The sequence below is a fragment of the Pleurodeles waltl genome, chromosome 9 (assembly GCF_031143425.1).
Source record: "Pleurodeles waltl isolate 20211129_DDA chromosome 9, aPleWal1.hap1.20221129, whole genome shotgun sequence".
In the NCBI taxonomy this organism is placed as follows: Eukaryota; Metazoa; Chordata; class Amphibia; order Caudata; family Salamandridae; genus Pleurodeles; species Pleurodeles waltl.
This window is the reverse complement of record NC_090448.1, coordinates 250,905,638-250,932,925: the sequence shown is the minus strand read 5'-3', so window position 1 is coordinate 250,932,925 and position 27,288 is coordinate 250,905,638. Positions and strand designations below refer to the sequence as shown.

Below are 27,288 nucleotides of genomic sequence, written 5' to 3'. Positions count from 1 at the left end.
ATCAAGGCTTAAGGTTTCTATTAATTTTTCAATGCCTTTATAGCCTTCATAGTTTGAGGTAGATAATGTAGGTCCAAAATGTTTCAATGGTCACGAAATGTCTGTGATAGGAATCTCCTACATTAGAGGTGAATTAATATAAGTTCACCAAGGTCCCGGCATCCGAAATTAAGGTGCCTTTGAGAATGGTATGCTCTCCTATATCAGTCCTTCGGTGGCGGTTTTAAACCACTTGTATACATTTCATGCTTGAGCCTGCTGCCTGCTCAGTCCCATAACATGTATCCCGCTATAGCATCAACTGCCCTCGGTGACCACCAATGCAAACCTCCAGCAACGACCATCTGTAAATTGTGACGAACTACAGTGACGATCATCTGTGATGCCAGGCCTGCTCTTCACGATACAGCAATGACCATTCACAATGCTTCAGCTGCTCCTTGTGTCCTCCTCCTCTGTGAACTGGACTCTTCACGCTGCACTTTAGAAAGGAACTTTTTTTTACCAGCGCTAACCTGATCCCTGTATCCGGCCCACACTATTGACACTATCTTTCTATATCGGTGTGAAATTTTTCTTGGGTTGTGTTTTCACTTCATTACTATTTAAGTGCTGCATAAATACTTTAGACATTGCTTCTAAGTTAAGACTGACTGATTTTGTGCCAAGTCACCAGAGAGTAGCTTGAGGGTAGTTTCTGCAGACAGTATTGTTTCATATTCTCAATGGCCCCTGAAAAAACATTAGGTTGAACATGTTTTAAGTCATGGACAGTATCTTTAACTTGACCCTCTGAGTTATGGGTCCCCAATGTAGCTTTTTTTCTTCGGACTTTTAGTCTGTTCGCAAACTCTTCTTAAATTTGCAAACTAGCCCTACTGCATAATTCTGCAGATGCCAGAGCTGGACAATGTGTGCTTGTACAAACCCCAAATATAAGGATTGGAATAGTCTAGTCTGGACATAATACAGATCGAAAATTAAACTGCTGCATGATATTCTTGTGGAAGGAAGGGAAGGATTTTTTTCAATTATCTTATGAAATAGAAGCGGGTACTAACCACTGAGGAGAAGCGGTAAACAAAGGCCAGATCATCATTAATATCACTTTCAAAGATTTTACGTTAGTCATAGGAACTGGAGGATTCCTCATTGACACAGTCCATAAAATAGTAATCCTCATGCATTCATCATTCTTCAAAATCATAAGTTCTATCGTCCCGATACTGAGCTTTAAATTGGTGCTCCATCTATTAGTGAACGGCTCCTAAATAGGTATGGAGATTGATGGTGGAATTTGGTGCAATATGGTAGTTGTCAGCATTAGAGTAGCCATGTCAGCCAAATGAACTACTAATACCCATCAATAGTTGCAAATAAAGTTTGAATAACAAAGGAGCGAGCAGCCTGGATGCACACCACACTTAATCATGTGGACACTAGGAAACTTAAAGGTAGCAAGTGTAAGAGACTGAGACCACTCAATTCAAGAGGATCAGAACCAGATCAGCACTGTCTCTTTGACTCCTGTTTCTGATAACCTGTTGAACAATGCCTGGTGATACACTGTGTCATATGCAGTGGAGACATCCAGAAGTATCACTCCCACTACATCATTTTTGTAGACCACCTTGGATATCATCTGTCACAGTAACTAAATAAATCTTGGTCCTTCTGTCAGTAATCCAGAAGAACGAGTTACTTACCTTCGGTAACGACTTTTCTGGTGGATACATTAGCTACCTGTGGATTCCTCACCTAATGAATACTCCCATGGCGCCAGCATTCGACGGAAATCTTCTTACTAGTCTCTGCACATCGACGAGGACGTCACTCTAGCCCACGCGACGCTGTCTGACGTCATACAGGCCATAAGAGGTCCTCGACGACGTGCGGACGTCAGTACCAATCATTTTTTACGTGCATGAGAACAACCAGGCAATGCAATGAAAGAGCAAGGCAACATCCCCTTACATTGTAAAAATACACAACATTGCATGAATAACTGTAAATCTTTTATATATATATATATAACTCTCTCTTTTTTTAAAATATATATATACACATCAAGTATATACACAACGATATGTACATATATACATATATATAAATATAATATATACAACATCTATTGCACCCTCAAAGACCAAGAGGAGCGTACTCAAGGATTACTTGGTAAGACCAGAAAGGCAACGGCGAGGCGGGTGGGACCGTGAGGAATCCACAGGTAGCTAATGTATCCACCAGAAAAGTCGTTACCGAAGGTAAGTAACTCGTTCTTCTGATGGATACAACTACCTGTGGATTCCTCACCTAATGAATAGAGTCCCAAAGCAGTACCACGCCCGGCGGTGGGTGCCTAAATGGTCAAACCAAGAAATCCTGCAGCACTGACCGTGCAAAATGGCCGTCCCTTCTAACCTCAGAATCCAAACAGTAATGTTTTGCAAAAGTGTGAAGGGACGACCAAGTTGCGGCCTTGCAGATGTCGACCACAGGAACACCTCTGGCCAAGGCCGAAGTGGCCGACTTAGCTCTGGTGGAATGAGCTCTAATGCCCTCAGGAGGATCCTTCTTTGCCAAAGAGTAACAGATTTTAATGCAAAGAACAACCCACCTGGACAGTGTTCTCTTGTGGACTGCCTTTCCTCTCCTCTTGCCCACGTATCCAATAAACAGCTGATCCTCCAGCCTGAAGTCCTTTGTTCTATCAATAAAGAAGCTCAACGCTCTCTTTGGGTCCAGACGGTGCAGTCTTTCTTCCTCTTTGGAAGGATGAGGCGGAGGATAGAACGTGGACAAAGTAATTGCCTGAGCCAAATGGAAGGGTGAAACAACCTTCGGGAGGAAAGCAGCCTTGGTCCTCAACACCACCTTATCCCCATAAAAAGTTGTATAAGGGGGCTTTACTGATAAGGCCTGCAACTCACTCACTCTCCTTGCTGATGTTATAGCTATCAGGAAGACTGTTTTTAAAACCAAATACCTTAAGGGGCAAGAATGCATAGGTTCAAAAGGGGACCCCATAAGGAAAGTCAGGACCAAGGACAAATCCCATTGCGGCATAACGAATGGCTTTGGAGGATATTTATTTAGAAGACCTTTCAAGAATCTGATAACAATAGGGGATTTAAATAAAGATGGTTGGTCTGGAAGACATATGAAGGCTGACAAGGCCGATAAATAACCCTTAATGGTAGCCACTGCACAACCTTTCTGCACTAGAGACAGAGCAAAAGACAAAACGTCCGATAGATGAGCATGCAAAGGATCAATCTGCCTCTCTCCACACCACGCAACAAATTTAGACCATCTATTAGCGTAGATAGATTTAGTGGAGTGTCGCCTGGCCGCTAATATAACATCCACTACCTCAGGTGGGAGAGAGAAGGAACTCAGGTTGCCCCGTTCAATCTCCAGGCATGTAGGTGCAGACTCTGGAGGTTGGGGTGTAGAACCTGCCCCTGCGACTGCGAGAGGAGGTCTGCCCTGAAAGGGAGACGGAGCGGAGGGCACATTGAGAGTTGGAGAAGGTCGGAGTACCATACCCTCCTTGGCCAATCCGGAGCTATTAGGATGACTAGAGCCCGGTCCTGGCGAATCTTCCTCATTACTCGAGGAATCAAGGGTATGGGAGGAAACGCGTAAAGCAACTGGCCGCACCAGGTTATTTGAAACGCGTCCCCCAACGCTCCCTGCATCGGATACTGGAGGCTGCAGAATAACGGACAATGCGCATTCTCTCGAGTGGCAAACAGATCTACCCGAGGAAACCCCCACCTCTGGAAGATTAAACGGACTTGATCTGGATGGAGACGCCACTCGTGGTCTGCCGAGAAATGGCGACTGAGACTGTCCGCACGCACGTTCAAGACTCCGGCCAGATGGTTTGCTATCAAGCAAATCTGATGGTCCTTTGCCCAGGACCATAGTCGAAGAGCTTCTCTGCAGAGAAGGTACGACCCCACTCTTCCCTGCTTGTTTATGTACCACATCGTGGTAGTATTGTCCGTTAGGACCTGTACCGACTGACCACGAAGGGAAGGGAGGAAGGCCTTGAGAGCCAGACGTACAGCCCGTAACTCTAACAGATTGATGTGAAACATCTGTTCCTCTGGAGACCAAAGACCTTTGGTCTCCAGATCCCCCAGATGAGCTCCCCACCCTAGAGTGGAAGCATCCGTTATGACTGTGGCCACTGGTGGCGACTGCTGGAACGGCTTTCCTTGTGAAAGATTGTTGCTTGCAATCCACCACTTCAAATCCACAGCAGCATCTCTGGAGATCTTGACAGTACCCTCTAGATCCCCTTTGTGTTGAGACCACTGCCTTCGGAGGCACCACTGAAGAGCCCTCATGTGCCAGCGAGCATGCGTGACCAACAGAATGCAGGAGGCAAACAGACCGAGCAGACGAAGGACCTTGAGGACTGGAACTACCGCTCCATTTCGAAACATTGGAACCAAATCCTGAATATCTTGAATCCGCTGAGACGGAGGAAAGGCTCGGTTCAATGTTGTATCCAGTACTGCCCCTATGAACAGGAGGCGCTGAGAGGGCTCTAGGTGAGATTTAGGCTCGTTCACCGAAAAACCCAGGTCGAACAACAACTGGGTTGTTGACTGCAGATGATGCGACACAAGCTCCGGGGACTTGGCTTTGATCAACCAGTCGTCCAAGTAAGGGAATACTGCTATCCCCTTCCTTCTGAGTTCTGCCGCAACCACCGACATCACCTTCGTGAAGACTCGAGGTGCTGAAGTAAGACCAAATGGAAGGACCGCAAACTGATAGTGCTGCGATCCCACCACAAACCGGAGATACTTCCTGTGTGACTTGAGTATCGGGATATGAAAGTAAGCATCCTGCAAGTCGACAGACACCATCCAGTCTCCCTTGTTCAACGCCAAAAGCACCTGTGCTAGGGTCAGCATCTTGAACTTTTCCTGCTTGAGGAACCAATTCAAGATCCTCAGGTCCAGAATTGGTCTCAAACGACCATCCTTCTTGGGAATCAGGAAATACCTTGAGTAACATCCTCGACCCCTTTCCTGCTCTGGGACCAACTCCACCGCGCCCTTTGAAAGGAGGACTTGTACCTCCTGTTCTAGCAACAGGAGGTGTTCTTCTGAACAATAAGAAGGGCGGGGCGGGATGAGGGGCGGGAACTCCCGAAAGGGAAGGGTGTAGCCTTTTCCCACAATACTGAGAACCCAAGTGTCCGTTGTAACAGTCTTCCATTTGGTGAGAAAATGCTGTAATCTTCCCCCTACCGGAGAGGAGTGAGTAGGAAATGGTGGAAGCCTAAGGCTGCTTCCCCTGCTGCACCCCGCCAGAGGATGAGGAAGAGGCAGAGTGCTGCTGAGAGGCTCCTCTGGTGCGGACCCTACCTCTCCCCCTAAAAGATCTATAGGGATGGGAAGAGGCAGGTTGCTGATATCTTCCCCGAAAGGAAGAGGAGGAAGAGCCACGCCCAAATCCACGAAACCTCCTGAAAAATCTGGAAGAGGCCGTGGAAGAAGGAGCTTGGAGCCCTAACGACTTAGCCGTGGCCCTGCTTTCCTTAAAACGTTCCAAGGCCGAATCAGCCTTGGCCCCAAACAGTTTGTCCCCATCAAACGGGAGATCCACAATGTGGACTGTACATACACAGAAATGCCCGAGTTACGGAGCCAGGCCTGTCTCCTTGCCACCACAGTTGTGCCCATTGCTCTGGCTACCGAGTCGGTGGTATCCAGTCCCGTCTGGATAATCTGGGTCGCAGCAGCCTGGGCATTTGAAACAAGATCCAAAAGACCCTGGGGAAGCTCTGTAAACGATGAGGAAATGTCATCCATCAGAGCATGAATATACCTCCCCAGGATACAGGTTGCATTGGTGGCTTTTAAAGCCAGACTGCAGGACGAAAAAATCTTCTTAGACTGCGCCTCTAGCTTCTTTGAATCTCTGTCCCCAGGCACCGTCGGGAAAGAACCAGGCGCTGACTTGGATGAACAGGAGGCCTGCACCACCAAGCTCTCCGGTGTAGGGTGCCTAGATAGAAAACCAGGGTCAGTCGGAGCCGCCCGATACCTCCTGGCTACGGCTCTGTGAACTGCTGGGGAAGATGCCGGCCTCTTCCACACCTCTAACACCGGATCCAGCAGAGCGTCATTAAATGGCAACAGAGGCTCCGCCGCGGCTGAGGCCGGATGTAGCACCTCTGTTAAAATGTTTTGTTTAGCCTCCACCACCGGCAAAGGCAGGTCCAAAAAACTAGCTGCCTTCCGTACTACTGCATGAAAGGAAGCAGCCTCCTCAGTATATTCCCCCGGGGACGAAAGATCCCACTCAGGGGAAGTGTCCAACCGACTGGCCGACTCCAGTCCACGCAGCCCATCACCCGAGTCCTCTAGCTCTCCTTCCTCCAGGGCTCGTTGGTACTCCTGCTCTTCTAATACACGGAGAGCACGTCTCCTCGAATGAAGTCGTTGTTCAATACGCGGAGTCGACAATGCCTCCGCCGAAGTCAAAGATCGGCGCCGATCTTCAGAAGCCACCGACGCCGCGTCCGGCGCCACAGGTAACTTTGGCGCCGACGAAAGAGCAGCTGAAGCAGATGGACCCACCGGAGTCACAGGCCGAAATCCCGACGTCGACGGGATGGAAATCCCCGGGGCCAATCCTTCTGAAGCCACCGGAGCGGCCACCGGCGCCGACACTGGCGCCGAGCCCACATTCCCAAAAGGGAGAAAGGGCATAAAGGGTGCCGGCCGAAGAGGCGCAGGATCACCCAAAGAAAAGGCCAAAGGCCCAGCCGGAGCACCCCCTGGAGCCATCTGTTGGAAGATGGCATACATCGCATTCAAGAATGCGGAACTATCGGCTCCAGGGGTGGGAAAAGCCGGATACTGTCTCGGAGGCGACCCCGACGCCGGCCTCGGCGTCTGCGCCGGAGAAAACACTTGAGGCTCCAATACCTCAATCACCGACGCCTGTCCAGGTGAAGTTGGAGACGCCGGAGAGGGCAACGGCGTCGAAGGATGCGGCGTAACCGTGGGACTGATCTCCCATGTCCTTCGGCGCCGATCCGAAGACCTGGAACGAGTCTCCTTCGAATGACGCCGAGATTCTCTACGGCGCCGGGAGTGTCGATGACGCCGATGTCTTGGAGAAGAAGACTTCTTGTGATGTTTCTCCTTCGATTTTGCCATAAACAGCTTCGCCTCACGTTCCTTGAGGGCCTTTGGATTCATGTGCTGGCATGAATCACAAGTCGAGACGTCGTGGTCGGAGCTCAAACACCAAAGGCAATCGGAATGAGGATCCGTCACCGACATCTTGCCTCCACACTCACGACAAGGCTTAAATCCAGACTTTCTCTGCGACATTATTACCACAGCGAAAGACTACGCAGCAAAAATACACTGTAACCACAAAAGTAACAGTTGCTCCCTCGAAGATAACCGTTTCGAATGCACGGAAAAAAGGGAACTGACGTCCGCACGTCGTCGAGGACCTCTTATGGCCTGTATGACGTCAGACGGCGTCGCGTGGGCTAGAGTGACGTCCTCGTCGACGTGCAGAGACTAGTAAGAAGATTTCCGTTGAATGCTGGCGCCATGGGAGTATTCATTAGGTGAGGAATCCACAGGTAGTTGTATCCATCAGAAGTCTGTCCTCATTCGGGGCTCGAAAGCTGCTTAGTCACCAGTTTACAAAGATTTTACCAAGTGGTGGAAGGACATTCATTGGTCGATAGTTCTTAACATCCGTGCCAGGTCCCAATTGTTTAAAGAAAAGATGTTTATAAAGTATCAGGAAATCAGGAAGTAGGGGGCAAAGAAATATTACCAGGTTTGCACAATCCTTATTCTCTAATGCACTCGAATAAAAAAAGAACAAGCTATTTCCAGACGAATCAAACCTGAGTTCTGTCTTTTAGGTTTTCGATTTTTGATTTGTGGAACTACAGAGATGCTGAAATGCATAATGTTCTAAGAGCATGTGTAAAAACCCTTTCTAAACAATCCTAAATTAGAAATGGCAAATCACTGAAACAGTACTGGCACAAGCTAAAATGTGTGACCTAGGTTCCCCCTTTTCCTTTATTTCTAGCATTTAGTGTTACAATAATATGAACTGTAAACGTATTTCAAAGGCAAATCATGAACAATAACAATGTTTCATGTCAAACTGCAAAGTTGCAAAATGCATTTTTTCCTTGTCACTATTTGTTCTATCTTGTTTACTCTTTAGTTTTTCGTTCGTTCCTCTCTTTACCTACATTTGCTGTCTTAATTAACTGCTCGTTTTGGTATTCTCAATTTCGGAAAAGGGATTAGAAGTCAAGTTTAATAAAACAAATATGAAATTGCATATCTTAGAATGAATCAACACAATTATGGTGATAGTGATTATGTGATATTGGTAATTGTTCTGACAAGTATATAAAGTATGCTATTTCAACTTCTTTCGTTTAGACAACTTCAAATTGATCACATTTATTTTGAAGTAACAACATTTACATACGATGGGGTTAGGGCAAACCACTAAATCAACTTCTTGCACAAAATGTATCCAAAGACTTTAGGCAACAGTCCAAACGAAAGTAGGCCACCTGAATGAGCAAACTCATTCATCCAACATTTCCTCAGTATTTTCTATTTTAAAATTAATTTGCAATTTTAAAGCTTCTGGGGTTAGAAACATTACCAATTTGAATTAGTGAATCAAAAATAACGTCATACAAAGAAAAAAACTCACTTTACAAGAACAGGCAGTGCACTTGTCAAACGCCAGACTCACTGGGAGGACATTATCAAACCTTGATAAAAAACCTCGAATCTGCCAAAAAACAAACAGAACAATGCATGATGTCATAAAATGTTAGTAGTACACATTTACAAACAGAAAGGTTATGCATTTTTAGTGTAAAATAAAAATCAGATATAAGAAATTAAACATTGTATCTACAGAATAGGTACAGCAACAGTCTAAATCTAACGAGTGTAGTTCTGATCTTACCTTTAACAGAAAAGGGTATTTAGACTGCAAACTATTTTTTAAAAATCTAATAGTGGGTATGGAACAGATTACTATGAAATGTTATATTCACAGCGGTAAACAAACTCATTGGTCAAGCGTCACGGTGCTCTATATACAACACAACGAAATATATTGGCAGTGCCATGGGCCAGTATCCTCTATCTTAAGAACAATCTTTCTATCTCTACAACAGTGAAGGAACATAAGAGGTGTAGGCTTGATTAATGGTAGAAAATATAATGACCACTGCTACGCAGTAGCAGCTCTGTTGTTAAGAGTGAGAACACACTTGATTCTTGTACCCTTAATAATTTTGGCACACCTTTGAAAATATGTGCCAAAATTGATGAAACCGATGTATAGCATGATATCCTATGGTATATCGAATTTGGTGCAAATCAGTCAAATGTTCAAACGTTAAAAGCAGGGGGACACAAAATGTTTCTAGCACAATGGTCTTTTGGTTATTAAGTTAAAGTCTACTGGGCACATCAAATAAAGTCAATTTTACAATAATTTGACTATGCATGCACAAAGATGTGTGCATGCATACTTTTGTGGGTCACTGTGTAAGCTTGCTAACAATACCAGTGTTTGTAATGCACACATATCATCCCTGGGAATCCTGACGCACACGGCGCAAGGCTGGCTGGAAGGCCTGCTTTAAAGGAACATAATATTAGAATAGTCAACTGTGAGAAAATGCCCATTTTTGTGTAGTTCCCTCATTTTCTGCTTAATCTAATTGCTTGTCTAACCGCAAGGTTCCTCACCTTTTAAATATTCTCCAGGAAACAGACTACATGTGGAAACTTTTGAACAGTACTCTGTGTACTGGTAGGTGGTGCCATTCCCCTCAAGAAATGATGTGTGGAGCCAATATAGGCGCCATTCCCATGCACTGACGACAGTTACTTTCGAGGCTGTCCACACCCCCAGATGCAGAGCAGGAACAGCAAATGGGCTTTGACCAATGTGCAGATTTCTTGAGTTTGGGCCTGAAAAATGAATAGAGTCCCAGAATGAGAAAGGCAGGAGGTTAGGTGAGGAATCTGCAGTTAGATAGATTCTCTACTAGAAAGAACCTAATTGAAGTTAAGTAACTTGTTCTTGTGAGGGAGACTTCTAACTGCAGATTTCTGATCTTTTGAATAGCTACCAGAGCAGTACCTACGTGGACGTGGGTCTGAAAATTGGCTGAAATCAAAAAGACTTGTAGGTATAAGTGGGCAAAATGTCCCTCTCTGCAAACCAGGCTGTCCAGACAGTAGTGTTTTGTGGAAGTATGGAGTAATGCCCACATAGTTTTCTGGCATTTGACCAGGACACTAACGCTGTATTCCAACGTAATGGTAGTTGCTTTGTCCCCGGTGGAATTAACTTGCAGTCCTTCTGGAGGCTGCCTTTTAGCCAATGCATAGCAGATCTTGAAGCAGAGTATAGTTCTTTTCTGCACAGCCTTTTCTTTTTTGCTCCAGCGAACCCAATAAAATGTTGACTGTCCACCCAGTTGTCTCTGGTATGATCAAGGTAAAAGCTCAGTACTCTTTTGGTGTTTCAGTGATGAAGTCACTTCTCCTCCTTAGAGCGATGAGGCGGAGCATAAAACGCCATCAGTGTGATGGTTTGACAGACGTGGAAGGGCGTCTCAACTTTTGGCAAGAAAGATGGCTGCGTTTGCATAACCAGTTAGGGAAGAAGGTGGCGTACAGCTGATTGACACCGACAACCTGAAGCTCACTCACTTATCATGCCAACATCATGATGACGAGGAACACTGTCTTGAGAGTCAGAAGTCGTAAAGGACGTCTGTGAAGTGGCTCAAAGGAAGTACAAACCAAATATGTTCAGATCAAATTAAGGTTTCACTGATGCATGACAAAGAGAGAGAGAACCTGAATATTACTCACTCACCACGCCAACGTTAAGGCAATGAGAAACACGGTCTTGAGAATAGGAAGCCATAAACGACATCTGTGAAGCAGCTCAAAGGAAGTACACATCAAATATATGTGCACAAGTTTAAGGTCTCACTGAGGCATGAACTAGGGAGACGGAGGGGTGCTGCAGGCCTTTCAAAAAGCAGAGATTTAAATAGTGAGTGTTGGCTCGACAACCATTAAAAAGGTTGAAAGAGACAAAAGATACCCTTTAACTGTGACCGAAGCAAAGCCTTGCTGGGCGAGAGACAAGAAAAATGAAAAAAAAGAATGTCACATAGCTTAGCATGTAGGAGGTCAACCTAGCATGTGCAGCACCAAACCACAAACTTGTTCCAATGACAGGTCTATACAGTTATATCAAGGCATGCCTGGCTGTCAAAATGTTATCAACCAACTCCGGAGGAAGGCTGAGGGTGTTCAGTGGTCACCGCTGAATCTCCAAGCATGAAGGTAACGATTGCAAAGGCTCGGATACAGAACACTGCCCCGTTGCTGCAACAACAGATCCTCCCAGAGGGGCAGCCTGATCAGAAGACAGATGCTCAAACCTAGGAGTTCTGGATGCTATCAGCAGGAAGGCATACAGGAGTCCCACTTAAGGTGGAACATGCCACTAGCAAAATGCGCCCTGGAAACTTCAACATGTGAACCACTGATAATGCACGTAGTCGGCGGTGGTGAATAGATTAAGTCAAGGTTCTCCCCATTCGCGGAAGAGATCTTGAGCCACCACTGGGTGTAACTGTGGCTTGTGATCCACTAGGCATAGATGGCTGAGCTCATCCACTATGGCATTCAAAGATCTGGCCAGGTGATTCACTAGCAGGAAAATCTTGTGATGCTCCAGCCATTTTCAGAGGCACAGTGTCTCCTGGCACAGGGCCCCAATCCGCCCTGCTTGTTGTCTCTCACCCAAGAGCTAAACTGCTCCTTGATTAGCTGTGAATTGTCTCCCTGAGCTGAGACAAAGGTCTTGGGTGTGGGGAGAAGTTGAACATCCGCTGACAGGCCGGCCTGGGGGCTCTGCCCAGCCCCTTGCTTATCATCAATGTGGCCTACGTATAGATGAGCATGTAAGGGATCAATCTGCCTCTCTCCACACCACGCAACAAATTTAGACCACCTATTAGCGTAGATAGATTTAGTGGAGTGTCGCCTGGCCGCTAATATAACATCCACTACATCAGGCGGGAGAGAGAAGGAACTCAGGTTGCCCCGTTCAATCTCCAGGCATGTAGGTGCAGACTCTGGAGGTTGGGGTGTAAAACCTGCCCCTGCGACTGCGAGAGGAGGTCTGCCCTGAAAGGGAGACGGAGCGGAGGGCACATTGAGAGTTGGAGAAGGTCGGAGTACCACACCCTCCTTGGCCAATCCGGAGCTATTAAGATGACTAGCGCCCGGTCTTGGCGAATCTTCCTCAATACTCGAGGAATCAAGGGTATGGGAGGAAACGCGTAAAGCAACTGGCCGCACCAGGTTATTTGAAACGCGTCCCCTAACGCTCCCTGCATCGGATACTGGAGGCTGCAGAATAACGGACAATGCGCGTTCTCCCGAGTGGCAAACAGATCTATCCGAGGAAACCCCCACATCTGGAAGATTAAACGGACTTGATCTGGATGGAGACGCCACTCGTGGTCGGCCGAGAATTGGCGACTGAGACTGTCTGCACGTACATTCAAGACCCCGGCCAGATGATTTGCTACCAAGCAAATCTGATGGTCCTTTGCCCAAGACCATAGTCGAAGAGCTTCTCTGCAGAGAAGGTACGACCCTACTCCTCCCTGTTTGTTTATGTACCACATCGTGGTAGTATTGTCCGTCAGGACCTGTACCGACTGACCACGAAGGGAAGGGAGGAAGGCCTTGAGAGCCAGACGTACAGCCCGTAACTCTAACAGATTGATATGAAACATCTGCTCCTCTGGAGACCAAAGGCCTTTGATCTCCAGATCCCCCAGATGAGCTCCCCACCCTAGAGTGGAAGCATCCGTTATGACCGTGGCCACTGGTGGCGACTGCGCGAACGGCTTTCCTTGTGAAAGATTGTTGCTCGCAATCTACCACTTCAAGTCCACAGCAGCATCTCTGGAGATCTTGACAGCACCTTCTAGATCTCCTTTGTGTTGAGACCACTACCTTCGGAGGCACCACTGAAGAGCCCTCATGTGCCAGCGAGCATGCGTGACCAACAGAATGCAGGAGGCAAACAGACCGAGCAGACGAAGGACCTTGAGGACTGGAACTACCGCTCCATTTCGAAACATTGGAACCAATTCCTGAATATCTTGAATCCGCTGAGGCGGAGGAAAGGCTCGACTCAATGTTGTATCCAGTACTGCCCCTATGAACAGGAGGCGCTGAGAGGGCTCCAGGTGAGATTTGGGCTCGTTCACCGAAAAACCCAGGTCGAACAACAACTGAGTCGTTGACTGCAGATGATGCGACACAAGCTCCGGCGACTTGGCTTTGATCAACCAGTCGTCCAAGTAAGGGAATACTGCTATCCCCTTCCTTCTGAGCTCTGCCGCAACCACCGACATCACCTTCGTGAAGACTCGACGTGCTGAAGTAAGACCAAACGGAAGGACCGCAAACTGATAGTGCTGCGATCCCACCATAAACCGGAGATACTTCCTGTGTGACTTGAGTATCGGGATATGAAAGTAAGCATCCTGCAAGTCGACAGACACCATCCAATCTTCCTTGTTCAACGCCCAAAGCACCTGAGCTAGGGTCAGCATCTTGAACTTTTCCTGTTTGAGGAACCAATTCAAGATCCTCAGGTCCAGGATTGGTCTCAACCGACCATCCTTCTTGGGAATCAGGAAATACCTTGAGTAACAACCTCGACCCCTTTCCTGCTCTGGGACCAACTCTACCGCGCCCTTTGAAAGGAGGACTTGTACCTCCTGTTCTAGCAACAGGAGGTGTTCTTCTGAACAATAAGATGGGCGGGCGGGATGAGGGGCGGGAACTCCCGAAAGGGAAGGGTGTAGCCTTTTCCCACAATACTGAGAACCCAAGTGTCCGTTGTAATAGTCTTCCACTTGCGGAGAAAATGCTGTAATCTTCCCCCTACAGGAGAGGAGTGAGTGGGAAATGGTGGAAGCCTAAGGCTGCTTTCCCTGCTGCACCCCTCCAGAGGACGAGGAAGAGGCAGAGTGCTGCTGAGAGGCTCCTCTGGTGCGGGCCCTCCCTCTCCCTCTAAAAGATCTATAGGGATGGGAAGAGGCAGGTTGCTGGAATCTCCCCCGAAAGGAAGAGGAGGAAGAGCCACGCCCAAATCCCCGAAACCTCCTGAAAATCCTGGAAGAGGCAGAGGAAGAAGGAGCTTGGAGTCCTAGCGATTTGGCTGTGGCCCTGCTCTCCTTAAAACGTTCCAAGGCCGAATCTGCCTTGGCGCCAAACAGCTTGTCCCCATCAAAAGGGAGATCCAATAGGGTTGACTGCACATCTGCAGAAAACCCCGAATTACGGAGCCAGGCCTGTCTCCTTGCCACCACAGTCGTGCCCATTGCTCTGGCCACCGAGTCGGTCGTATCCAGCCCAGCCTGAATAATCTGGGTCGCAGCAGCCTGGGCATCTGAAACAACATCCAAAAGACCCTGGGGAAGCTCCGTAAATGATGAGGAAATGTCATCCATAAGAGCATGAACATATCTCCCCAGGATACAAGTTGCGTTGGTGGCCTTCAACGCCAGACTGCAGGACGAAAATATTTTCTTGGACTGCGCATCCAGTTTCTTCGAGTCTCTGTCCCCAGGCACCGTCGGGAAAGAACCAGGCGCTGATTTGGATGAACAGGAGGCCTGCACCACCAAGCTCTCCGGTGTAGGGTGCCTAGAAAGAAAGCCAGGGTCAGTTGGTGCAGCTCGATACCTCCTGGCTACAGCTCTATGAACCGCTGGGGAAGATACTGGTCTCTTCCACACCTCTAGCACCGGATCCAGCAAAGCGTCATTAAAGGGCAATAGAGGCTCTGCCGCAGCTGAGGCCGGATGAAGCACCTCTGTCAGAAGGTTCTGTTTTGTCTCTGCCACCGGCAAAGGCAGGTCCAGAAAACTAGCTGCCTTCCGTACCACTGCGTGAAAGGAAGCAGCCTCCTCCGTGTATTCCCCTGGAGACGAAAGTTCCCACTCAGGGGAAGTGTCCAGCCCACTGGCTGTATCTAGACCATGCAGTCCATCAACCGAGTCCTCTAGTTCTCCTTCTTCCAGGACTCGTTGGTACTCCTGCTCCTCTAATAAACGGAGAGCACGTCTCCTCGAATGAAGCCTCTGCTCGATACGCGGACTCGACAATGCCTCAGCCGAAGCCGAAGATCGGCGCCGATCTTCAGAAGCCACCGACGCCGCGTCCGGCGCCACAGGTAACTTCGGCGCCGATGAAAGAGCACTCGGAGCGGATGGACCCACCGGAGTCACAGAACGAAATCCCGACGTCGACGGGATGGAAATCTCCGGGGCCAATCCCTCCGAAGCCACCGGAGCGGCCACCGGCGCCGAGCCCACGTTCCCAAAAGGGAGAAAGGGCATAAAGGGTGCCGGCCGTAGAGGCGCAGGATCACCCAATGAAAAGGCCAAAGGGCCAGCCGGAGCACCCCCTGGAGCCATCTGTTGGAAGATGGTATACATCGCATTTAGGAATGCGGTACTATCGGCTCCAGGGGTGGGAAAAGCCGGATACTGGGGTGCCTGTATCGAAGGTGACCCCGACGCCGGCCTCGACGTCTGCGACGCCGGGGACAACACCAGAGGCTGCACCACTTCAATCACCGACGCCTGTCCAGGTGAAGTCGGTGACGCCGGAGAGGGCAACGGCGTCGATGGATGCGGCGTGACCGTGGGACTGACCTCCCAAGTCCTCCGGCGCCGATCCGAAGACCTGGAACGAGTCTCCTTGCTCGAATGGCGCCGTGATTCTCTACGGCGCCGGGAGTCTCGATGACGCCGATGCCTTGGCGAAGAAGACTTCTTATGATGTTTTTCTTTCTTCGACTTCGCCATAAACAACTTCGCCTCACGTTCCTTGAGGGCCTTTGGATTCATGTGCTGACATGAATCGCAAGTCGAGACGTCGTGGTCGGAGCTTAAACACCAAAGACAGTCGGAGTGAGGATCCGTAACTGACATCTTGCCCCCACACTCACGACAAGGCTTAAAACCCGACTTTCTCTGCGACATTATTACTGCAGCGAAGGACTACGCAGCAAAAAATACACTGTAACCACGAAAGTAACAGTTGCTCCCTCGAAGATAACCGTTTCGAATGTACGGAAAAAAGGGAACTGACGTCGGCACGTCGTCGAGGACCTCTTATTACCTGTATGACGTCAGACGGCGTCGCGTGGGCTAGAGTGACGTCCTCGTCGACGTGCAGAGACTAGGAAGAAGATTTCCGTCGAATGCTGGCGCCATGGGAGTATTCATTAGGTGAGGAATCCACAGGTAGTTGTATCCATCAGAAACAATGATGATCTGGACATTTGCTGGATTTCTGAGATGTTTTTCTTCTGGAATTCTTGTACTTGTTTAGTCACTTGGACCTTTGGAGATTACCGCTTTGGATCCGTTCCTTTATAGACTTTACTTGTTGACTTTGTTGGTTCAGCATACGCAAAGAAAGAGGAAGTTCCTTATCCTTGCCTGATTATATTTGGTTTACAGTCTCTATGGTGATGACAATATACATTGAATGTTGGGATATATTTTCTTTCTTATACTCCCTTTTGATTGGCTGCTGTATTTAATAAAGCATAGAAAGAGAAGCATAATCCTCGCCTCCGTGTCCTTAATAGAATTGAAAATTCTTGACGCGACAGCTAGAATTTTTTTTACTGAAGTATACAAAATAGGAAAAGCGTTTTCCTTGTCTTAGCATATCTGTTAAAATGGAAATGTTCTGTTTGCGTTTACCTTCCTTTACAGGTAGCTTTTACATATTGCACCAGATAAGCAAGCAGCTAAGAATTCCCCCATGAGGCAGTCTCTTTTGTTTATCCACTTCCCCTTTTCCCCTCTTTGACGTCTCGCGCTGACTGTATTATAAGTCATCACCGATATTGGTGAGGGATCATAGGGTCCAGCTTCTGCTCCTGAGGAACCCAACTGTTTGGTCCTGACAGATTGAAGTGCCAGTTCAGCTGACACAACCCAAGCAGAATATGGCAGAGGGTGTAGACATAAAAGACCTAGTAGGGATTTCAGATAACATGCAGAAACAACTAAATAATACCATGGAAAAGAATAAGGGCTTAAAAGAAAATATAAAAAGATCCCAAGTAGAAACTCATCATCTTTTGAAAAAGATGGATGAAATAATGGCTAAATCTCCACCTCTCTCGAAAGATTCAGAAAATCTGCCCTCATATGCTGTCGAGATCTCCACACAGGTTGTTCACTTCCTTTCCCCAATTATTCTGTTTGCTCATTCTGAACGTTTAGGTGGGGATCCACAAAAGGCACAGATTTTTTTTGACTCAGTGTTCTTTACATTTCTTATGCAAGTCAGTGGTGGTTTTAGAGGCTCAATCTAAAGTTTCTTTTATACTGTCTTACTTGAGTGGAGATGCTGCGGCTTGGGCCATGCCTATTATAGCTTGGAATGACACCATTCTATATGACTTTGAGAGAGTCAAGTTAGAATTCCTCAGGATTTTTGATAGGCGTTCGGCCAACCAAGCGACAGATAATGAGCTATTAGATCTAAGGCAATGAAATCGAAATCTGATTTCATTTTTGGCACAATTCAATAAATTAATTGTAGAAAACGAACGGCCTGAGCACAAGCATGCAGCAATTTTTTATTGAGGACTCAAGGATGAACTCAAAGACGCTTTAGCTCAGATCCCAAACCGACCACAAGAAATGTCAGAGTTAATAGATTTCGTTTTTGAGATAGATCACAGATTAAGTGACAGAAGATCAAAAAAAGAAGAGAGAATTTTGTCGTCCTTCTCCCCGGTTTGACAGAATCAGAATGGAAACTAGTAAAGCAGCTCATTCCTCAGCAGAAGAACCAATGCAGATAGGCGCCATTAGAGGCCCACTTTCTGAAAAAGAAAGAGAAAAGAGGAGGTTAAAGAATGTATGTATATACTACAGAAATCCAGGACATTTCGTGCAAGAGTGTTTCCAAGAAACCCAGGACCAATTTGTACGGTGTCAACTCCAGGTAGTCTTGTGAACTTTGAAACCCAACAGGTTGCTAATAACTTGCTAATAACTTCCAGTCCGCAGAACCTCATCTAGTAGTGCCCTTCACAGCAAAGTTTGGAAACCAAGAACTAAAGAATGTTCTAGTAATGATTGACTCTGGAGTCACTGGGAACTTTTGTGATCAGAAGTGTGCCAAGAAGATAGGAAAAGGTTTTGTAAAGAAAAAGATTCCAGAGACAGTTTGAGTCGTAGATGGGACTAATTTAACTTCTGTTCCAATAACTGAAGAAACAAACTATATAACTATTGAGAATTATAGAGACTTCAGTTTGTAATCACTTATAAGCCTGGTGCCACAAACGGTAAAGCTTTATCCCAATTAAATGTGGAAGAAATAGTTAAGGTTCCAAAATCAGAACCCATTATGCCATCCACTACGTTTGTGTGTGCTACGCAATTTGAGGAATTTATGCAAGAGATACAAGAGCAACTACCAGAAAAAAATGAGAATTTTGGGTAAAAGCAGATCCAGTAAGAAAAATTAAAGATGGTCTCCCATTTCATAGAGATGCCTTATATTTGCCCACTTAGAAACAAAAAGAATTAGCGTTGAAAACCTGTCATGAGGATCCTTTGGCTGGACACAAAGGTATAAAGAAGACTACAGATTTAGTCAAGAGACAGTTCTGGTGGCCCAGCAGGGATATTCAAATCAGACAGTATGTGTCAACTTGTGATAAGTGCCTGAAAGGGACGCCTACTAGACAAGCCACCCAAGGATTGCTGCAACCATTGCCGATAGCGCCTTATCCTTGGCACACGGTATTTATGGACCAAATTGTAGATCTTCCTTCCAGCCAGGGAATTAACACAATTTAGATTTTTGTTGCTCTCTTTACCAACATGAGTCATTTCATTCCATTAAATACCGGCCCTAAGGCCCTAAGGTTAGCTCAACTGTTTACTCAACATATAGTCAGGGTTTATGGAATTCCCAAGGTAGTTGTTTCAGATTGGGGGTCACAATAAGTGTGCAGGTTTTGGAAATCCTTCGCCCACAGGTTGGGAATAGATACTCGGTTCTCCATCAGTTACCATCCACAAACTGATGGACAAACTGAAACGGTCAAAAAGGAGTTGGAGCAATATTTGCTCCTATACCTTCTGGATCAGGAGGGCGATTGGCCCGATTTGATTTGGTCTGCAGAATTTGCATATAATAACTCAGTACACAATTCATTCTAGGAAAGGAAGAAGATTGAGTCCCAGAAGTAGATAAGAAAGTAAAAAAATCATCAAGTAACCTATCAGTCCGCTAAAAAAAACCTGTTGAAAGCTAAAGCTTCTTATAAAAAATATGCAGATAATTAGAGAAGGGTGGGAGCAGTGTTTGAGAAAGGAGATCAGGTGTGGCTGTCGACTCGTCATTTGCACTTAAAGGGTAATAGGAAATTTCAACCCAGATTTAGGTCCCTTCAAGGTAGTAACAAGAATAAACCCAGTCACAGTTAAGTTTCAACTCCCAGCGCAGATACAAATCCACCTACTGTTCCAATTTTCTCTGTTGAAAACGAGCCCCTCAGGGATGAGAATACCTAGGTGCCCAAACTCTGTAAACGTTAGTTCAGGGGAAGAATTTGAAGTTCGCAAAATACTAGATTCCAAGATAGCAAAGGGATTCTATTTGGTTGAGTGGAAGAGGTTTGGTCCAGAGGAACGATCGTGGGAACCTGATGTGAATATGCATGCTCCCAAGTTGATAAAAGCCTAAGATGTACCCCAAGAAACCAAAGCGAGGGAGGCCCTCTTTGGAGGGAGGCACTGACAGGAACGTTAGTGCAGGAACAAGAGCTCATCTGCACAGAAGCCCAGTATGCCAGAAGCTGACAAGAGCCTGATGATATCTCCACTGGCGGCGCGGAATGCCTTCCACAAAATGTCTGTTGACTGCCATTCTTCACATGTTCGTAACTTCGGAAATTCCAAGATGGCAGACGTGTCAAGGAAGGCAGCAGTCTAGTGTTCTGAGCACAAGCTGAATTCAACTCGTGATCCGGGCCCTAGCCTTGGGTGGCGGCACACTTCAACTGATCCTTTGGAGATGCTGGTAGCGTCTCTTCAGCGCGCACGTGTTTCCTCACAGAAGTAAAACTTTCAGCAGTTGAAGCACCTCTGGGAATGTCCTGGCTTATAGCTCTAGACTTCAGATGCAATGTCTCAGAACTTCGTTTCGCAAGTATTTTCTATATCTCTATGTTCACAGTTTGAGAAGAGTTTGAGTTTCAGTCAGTAAATTAGAAGGGCAAAACATAATTTCCTTTTTTTTTTTTTTTTTTTTTTTAATGACACTCAATTGAAGATAACAATTATCAGCAGCATCAATACTCCTCAAAGAAAAGACTTTGCAGACTGTTTATCCTGGCGAATATTCGATTACTCAAAAAACTAAAAATATTATTTGACATTGTACTGTAATACAGAAAAGAAAGATCTAATTTACAAGTGAATCCTCATATCAGACATACCTCTCACTCAAATAATACAATCTATAATATCATTCTGTCACAGGGTTGTTACCCTCTTTATGTTACCTGTAATATTTGGTTTATTAAGTGACAGAACGCTACATGAAAGAGAGGAGCGCTAGTCTTGCTAAAGGAGGCGCAAGTTATTGAAGTAAAAGAAAGAGGAAAAGTGTTTTCCCTGACATCAGCATATATGTTAAAATATAAATGTTCCGTTTGTGTTTGCCTTCCTTTACAAGTAGCTGTTACATATTGCAACAGAGGAGCAAGCAGCTAAGAATTCCCCCACGAGGCAGTCTCTCTTGTTTATCCACTTCCCCTTTCCCTCCTTGTTGATGTCTTGCGTTGATTGCATTTTATGTCATGGCATATTGGTGAGGGGGCACTGGGTCCAGCTTCTGCTCCTGAGGAACTCAGCTGTTTGGTCCTCAAACAGTGTCCGTTCAGTCCTGGACGGATTCAGCTTCTGGGTACAACAGAACCACAAGAACCTTGGTGCGTAAATTGAAGAAGCAAACATGGTCGGTGGCCTCAGCAGCCACTGAGGTAGCAGCTTCTTGTGTAGTGCTCACAGTGGGTGAGCCAGAAGGAAGGAATCCTGGAGCTGCAGCATCCATATCAATATACAGGGAGTGCAGAATTATTAGGCAAATGAGTATTTTGACCACATCATCCTCTTTATGCATGTTGTCTTACTCCAAGCTGTATAGGCTCGAAAGCCTACTACCAATTAAGCATATTAGGTGATGTGCATCTCTGTAATGAGAAGGGGTGTGGTCTAATGACATCAACACCCTATATCAGGTGTGCATAATTATTAGGCAACTTCCTTTCCTTCGGCAAAATGGGTCAAAAGAAGGACTTGACAGGCTCAGAAAAGTCAAAAATAGTGAGATATCTTGCAGAGGGAAGCAGCACTCTTAAAATTGCAAAGCTTCTGAAGCGTGATCATCGAACAATCAAGCGTTTCATTCAAAATAGTCAACAGGGTCGCAAGAAGCGTGTGGAAAAACCAAGGCGCAAAATAACTGCCCATGAACTGAGAAAAGTCAAGCGTGCAGCTGCCACGATGCCACTTGCCACCAGTTTGGCCATATTTCAGAGCTGCAACATCACTGGAGTGCCCAAAAGCACAAGGTGTGCAATACTCAGAGACATGGCCAAGGTAAGAAAGGCTGAAAGACGACCACCACTGAACAAGACACACAAGCTGAAACGTCAAGACTGGGCCAAGAAATATCTCAAGACTGATTTTTCTAAGGTTTTATGGACTGATGAAATGAGAGTGAGTCTTGATGGGCCAGATGGATGGGCCCATGGCTGGATTGGTAAAGGGCAGAGAGCTCCAGTCCGACTCAGACGCCAGCAAGGTGGAGGTGGAGTACTGGTTTGGGCTGGTATCATCAAAGATGAGCTTGTGGGGCCATTTCGGGTTGAGGATGGAGTCAAGCTCAACTCCCAGTCCTACTGCCAGTTCCTGGAAGACACCTTCTTCAAGCAGTGGTACAGGAAGAAGTCTGCATCCTTCAAGAAAAACATGATTTTCATGCAGGACAATGCTCCATCACACGCGTCCAAGTACTCCACAGCGTGGCTGGCAAGAAAGGGTATAAAAGAAGGAAATCTAATGACATGGCCTCCTTGTTCACCTGATCTGAACCCCATTGAGAACCTGTGGTCCATCATCAAATGTGAGATTTACAAGGAGGGAAAACAGTACACCTCTCTGAACAGTGTCTGTGAGGCTGTGGTTGCTGCTGCACGCAATGTTGATGGTGAACAGATCAAAACACTGACAGAATCCATGGATGGCAGGCTTTTGATGGCCTTGCAAAGAAAGGTGGCTATATTGGTCACTGATTTGTTTTTGTTTTGTTTTTGAATGTCAGAAATGTATATTTGTGAATGTTGAGATTTTATATTGGTTTCACTGGTAATAATAAATAATTGAAATGGGTATATATTTTTTTTTGTTAAGTTGCCTAATAATTATGCACAGTAATAGTCACCTGCACACACAGATATTCCCCTAACATAGCTAAAACTAAAAACAAACTAAAAACTACTTCCAAATATATTCAGCTTTGATATTAATGAGTTTTTTGGGTTCATTGAGAACATGGTTGTTGTTCAATAATAAAATTAATCCTCAAAAATACAACTTGCCTAATAATTCTGCACTCCCTGTATAATGGCTCATAAAAGGCATTCTGAAGCAATCTTAGTCTCATAGGACAATTAAAAAAATGGACCCTTAACCTCCATAGATAGCACCAACTGCATTGCAAGACAAATGTCAAATGTACACTCAAAGGGTACCAAAGACAGCGGAACAGAGGCTGCACACAATAGAATCATACTGGCCAGAAAGAAAAAGATCAGTTGTTATTTAGTTCCTCCAATAAAGGTACACCAAGGTAATGTGTCATGTGTTCATGACACAGCTGGACCTGTGGCAGTTCCATCACCATTTGGCTTTGAGATGGGACACCAATTGCGGAGCAGCAAACGTGGAATTAGAATTTCATTAAATAGGAATAACAAAAGTGGTATGCCTATAAATACACTCGAAAACAAAGTGTATAGATGATGAAATCACACGGAAAACAGTCTGGAAAGTAAAGACAAACCCGGACCCAATTGCATGGAAAAAGTGTACAACACCTGTGGTGTTAGAGGCATTAAAAAAGCGACTAACAAGTTCACTGAAATGTTTCAGAAAAGTGGTGTTTAAAAGTGACTGTATTTCAGAGGATGACCTGCAACTTGAAAGTTTCATGGGCAGGTGCAAGCATCATGTTCTTCTGAACCAATAGTGGTTTCAGTACGCTAAGCTTGTCTAGGTTCACATTAAAAGTAGGAATGGAAGACCATAAACTAGCTACCTTAATCTCATGCGTGGGAGAAAAAAGTATGTTACCACAGTAGGTCACCATTTAAGAAACAAATACCACATAAGGGACATCCCACAACAGCACTGATCATTCAGCATAAGTGACTTCCACTTGAAAGTAACGTAAGCACTGGGAGAATCGGGGAAACTGGTACTCACTTCAAGTAACATGCTAGCTTAGCCACAGATGCATTACAGACACCGTGCAATTTCTTCTGTTTACAAATCATTGAGTGGCTTACAAAAGTTTTGCATTTGTTTCTACTACGAAAAACCTAATTTTCCCCACTCCTACATTTATAATCGAAGGGTAATTCCCACACCTCGGTATGAAACTCTCCTCTAAAGCCTCATATCTGTCTACCAGAAAATGTTTCAAACATGTTGTAAACTGAAATGTGGAAATTGGCAGTGTGATAACTCTCTATTAGCGATACTGCTGATGGAGTTTCAGCTACAGTGAAAGGCACTTTTTCTAATTCTCTATGTTAAGCATTGTGTATGTAGCATCTTCTTTGCAATTATTTTTTCTTTTTGTATTAAGTTAAAAGGCAAGAACAACTCTGTTGAGTTCACATGCTCCTAGGGGAAACTGCTTGATTTAAGAAGTTGTAATATTAAACTCAGAGGCATTATTGACCTAAGTTGACTTTGTCCATGCTGTAAAAAAGACAAGTCATTTTGTATGATATCTATTGCAGAAGACACAATGTTATTGTGTGTGTAAATACAAGTGTACAATGCGTTCAATCTGTTATCAACAACAGCCGATGCATTTCCCAAATTAGCCTGATCTATTTGCCTTACGTGTGAAGCTGCTTCCATTTGCAAAAGTTTCCAAATTTCATCGTAAATGGAGTACAGGAATCTTTTGGAGCGTGGTGATCTAGGGGCTAACAAGAAATCTTGCAAATCCATGTCATCATAGAGGACAGAGATGTGCTCTTTTACGGCTGACAATGTAGAATGCTGTAACCATTGCTGACATAACTTCCCTATGCTGTAGGTAGAAACAATCCCTGTGTGCTGTGACTGGATATAACGAGGGTCTGGTCTGCTTACTTTAAAACCCTTTCAAGAATTTAAACAATGTGCATGACAACCATTTGAGTTCACTGGCCACAATTACCAACAGCTAAGACCTGAAAGTGTAGAGTTGAATGTACCATTATGAACCATACCATTAAGCTGTTCTTCAGTGCAATTTACTAAATGTTGTCAACTGTCAAAACATGCAATTGAGGGAATATTGAGCTGATTAATTTCTTAAATTTTTGATAGATCTCAGTAAGTTGTAACTGTGTCATTCAGAAAAAAACACCTGCAATGGAAACAGACACGCTTTAAATAAGGCATCCATGCCCTCCACTTGCCAAGCTTTTGTTCCTCAGACTGATTTTAAATTAATTTGTTCTTTCCAATACTCATCATCTTTTATAGCTACCTTAGAAACAAATGAATTTGAATCAATAAATTTTGCATGTTTTTCCTTGCTTTTGAAGTAGTTATTTTAAAATAATAAGATGCAGATCCTGAAGTTTCCTGCCCAGAGAAACAAGTGAATTTGTCTAAATATTTTTTGAGCTACCCACAGGCAGTGTTTAATTTGTAAGTGAAAACGTGACGGTGCCCAAAGCTCTCCTTTGAAACACACAGCTACTGCCTTTATATGTGCGAGCACTGAATACGGCAGCAGGGTAATCCTAAAACTCTCTCGGGCCTCTTTAATCCATTCCCTACCCCTTCAGCTCACTTGTGAAGCTTCTCCCTTTGTGATGCTTGTTTGATTTTCTCTTCCTCCGTCTTTCCCATAGGTGCATTTTGCTTGCAGTAAATGTCTGATGAAAACAAATAGGAGTCAGCCCTCAAAAAAAGGGGCCAGTGCCCCCCACCAGTAACCACCGGCTCATATTAAGCACTGTCCACAGGTGGAGTCAGGCAATATTCCTACTGTGTAAAATCGAAAATTGTATGTGGTGTACTAGCTCTACGTAGGTAATGTCCAAGTTACTTACCTTCGGTAACAAAATATCTGGAAGAGACATATTCTACTTGCAGATTCCTTACCTTCAAATTTCCCCCAGGTGTCAGTCGACTCAGCGGGTGTCGTTGGCGTTGTAGTCGCCGTGATGATGTTGGGAGTAGAACATAGACGCTGCCTCAGCACAGTGACATCAGTTTCTTTTAACGACTTTCCACGCCAAAGCGCAGAGCTGCTAAGAACACTGAGATTGGTGCGCCAGAGCTAAGGACGTGAAGGGGGGAATCCCTGTCCCTAGAAATCAGTTCGCAAGTGGAGAGGATGGGTGGGTCGGTAAGGAATCTGCAACTAGAATATGTCTCTACCAGATATTTCGTTACCGAAGGTAAGTAACTTGTACATCTGACCGCAACTTCTAGTTGCAGATTCCTTACCTTAGAATAAATACCCAAGAAATGCCATCCTCAGAGGTGGGCTGCAAACCCGGAAGTAGCCATCCCGTCGGATCGGACTGTCCAGGCAGTAGTGTTTAGCAAACATGTGCAGGGACGCCCACCTAGCTGCCTGGCAGGTATCTAGGACAGGAACTCTGCGTGCCAACGCAATAAAAGCAGCAGTCGCTCTGGTGGAATGAGCACGCAAGCCCTCAGGGGGTTGCTACTTGGGCAAATTGTAGCACATCTTGATGCAAAGATGTACCCATCGAGAGATGGTACGTTTTTGCACCGCCTTCCCTTTCTTCGCACCCACATACCGACAAAGAGTTGATTGTCCACCTGGAAATCTTTAGTACGATTAAGATAGAACGCCAATGCCCTTTTTGGGACCAGATGGTGGAGTCTCTCCTCCTCAGGGGAAGGATGTGAGGGTGCGTAAAAAGTAGGCAGGGTGATGGGCTGGCCTACATGAAAAGGCGTAAACACCTTGGGAAGGAAGGATGCCTTAGTGCGCAACACCACTTTGTCAGGGTGCATGGATAAGAATGGAGGTTTGGACGAAAGGGCCTGTAATAGTATTGGCACAGTGGAAGTGTATGTGGAGAGAACAGAACAATAGAGGTAAGTGGTCAGGGATTTTCACTCAGTAAGACTTATTATTCTCCCTTCCTGTCTCTTTTCTTGGTGAGCTTCCTTTGCTTTCTCTCCCTTGTTGTCTTGTCTTCTCTGATACTCGTTCTCAGGTTTTCTTTAACAGTGCTTTCTAGGCTATTTTTTTTTCTCTCTTCATCTTTCTTTTCCTTTTCCTATTTATCTGCGTCTATGCACGTTTTATCGTCTTCCGTGGTGGTAAGATCATGCACGCGGTGCCTTGGGTGATAAGTATAGATGCTACTGTACTTTGGTGTGATTTAGTGACAGTGCTCCCCGGTTCTCACCCACTCTCTTTCTTTTCTCCCCCCCCCCTTTTCCTTTGAGTGCCCTTGTCTGTGAAAATTCGGGGCATGGGATAGGCATAGAAGTGGGTTAAATTATTGACCCCCCTATAGTCTACGCAAAACCTGGTACTACCGTTTGGTTTGGGTACCAATACTACCGGCGAACACCAAGGACTGGCTGAGGGTTCTATAATACCAGCTGCTAACATGGTCTGGACTTCTTCTTCTATAATCTTTTGTTTTGCTTCTGGAATGCAATATGGCCTCTGTCGGGATACTTTATTTAATTTGAGCCGAATGGGATGTTGGACTAGGGTGGTTCGCCCAGGGTACTTGGAGAAGATATCCTGATTTGCATCTACTAAATGGACTAATTGTTTATGA

At 45.6% G+C, this 27,288-nt stretch overlaps 1 protein-coding gene across 1 annotated transcript in view; it reads right to left on the bottom strand.

Moving 5' to 3' along the window:
* ATG7 (autophagy related 7) overlaps nucleotides 1-27,288 on the bottom strand; it is a 1,524,945-nt gene that overhangs the window by 732,637 nt on the left and 765,020 nt on the right. Inside the window, exon 17 of the mRNA XM_069206657.1 lies at nucleotides 8,746-8,826. Within this exon, the coding sequence (XP_069062758.1) occupies nucleotides 8,746-8,826 (81 nt within the window). The remainder of the gene's footprint in view (nucleotides 1-8,745; nucleotides 8,827-27,288) is intronic.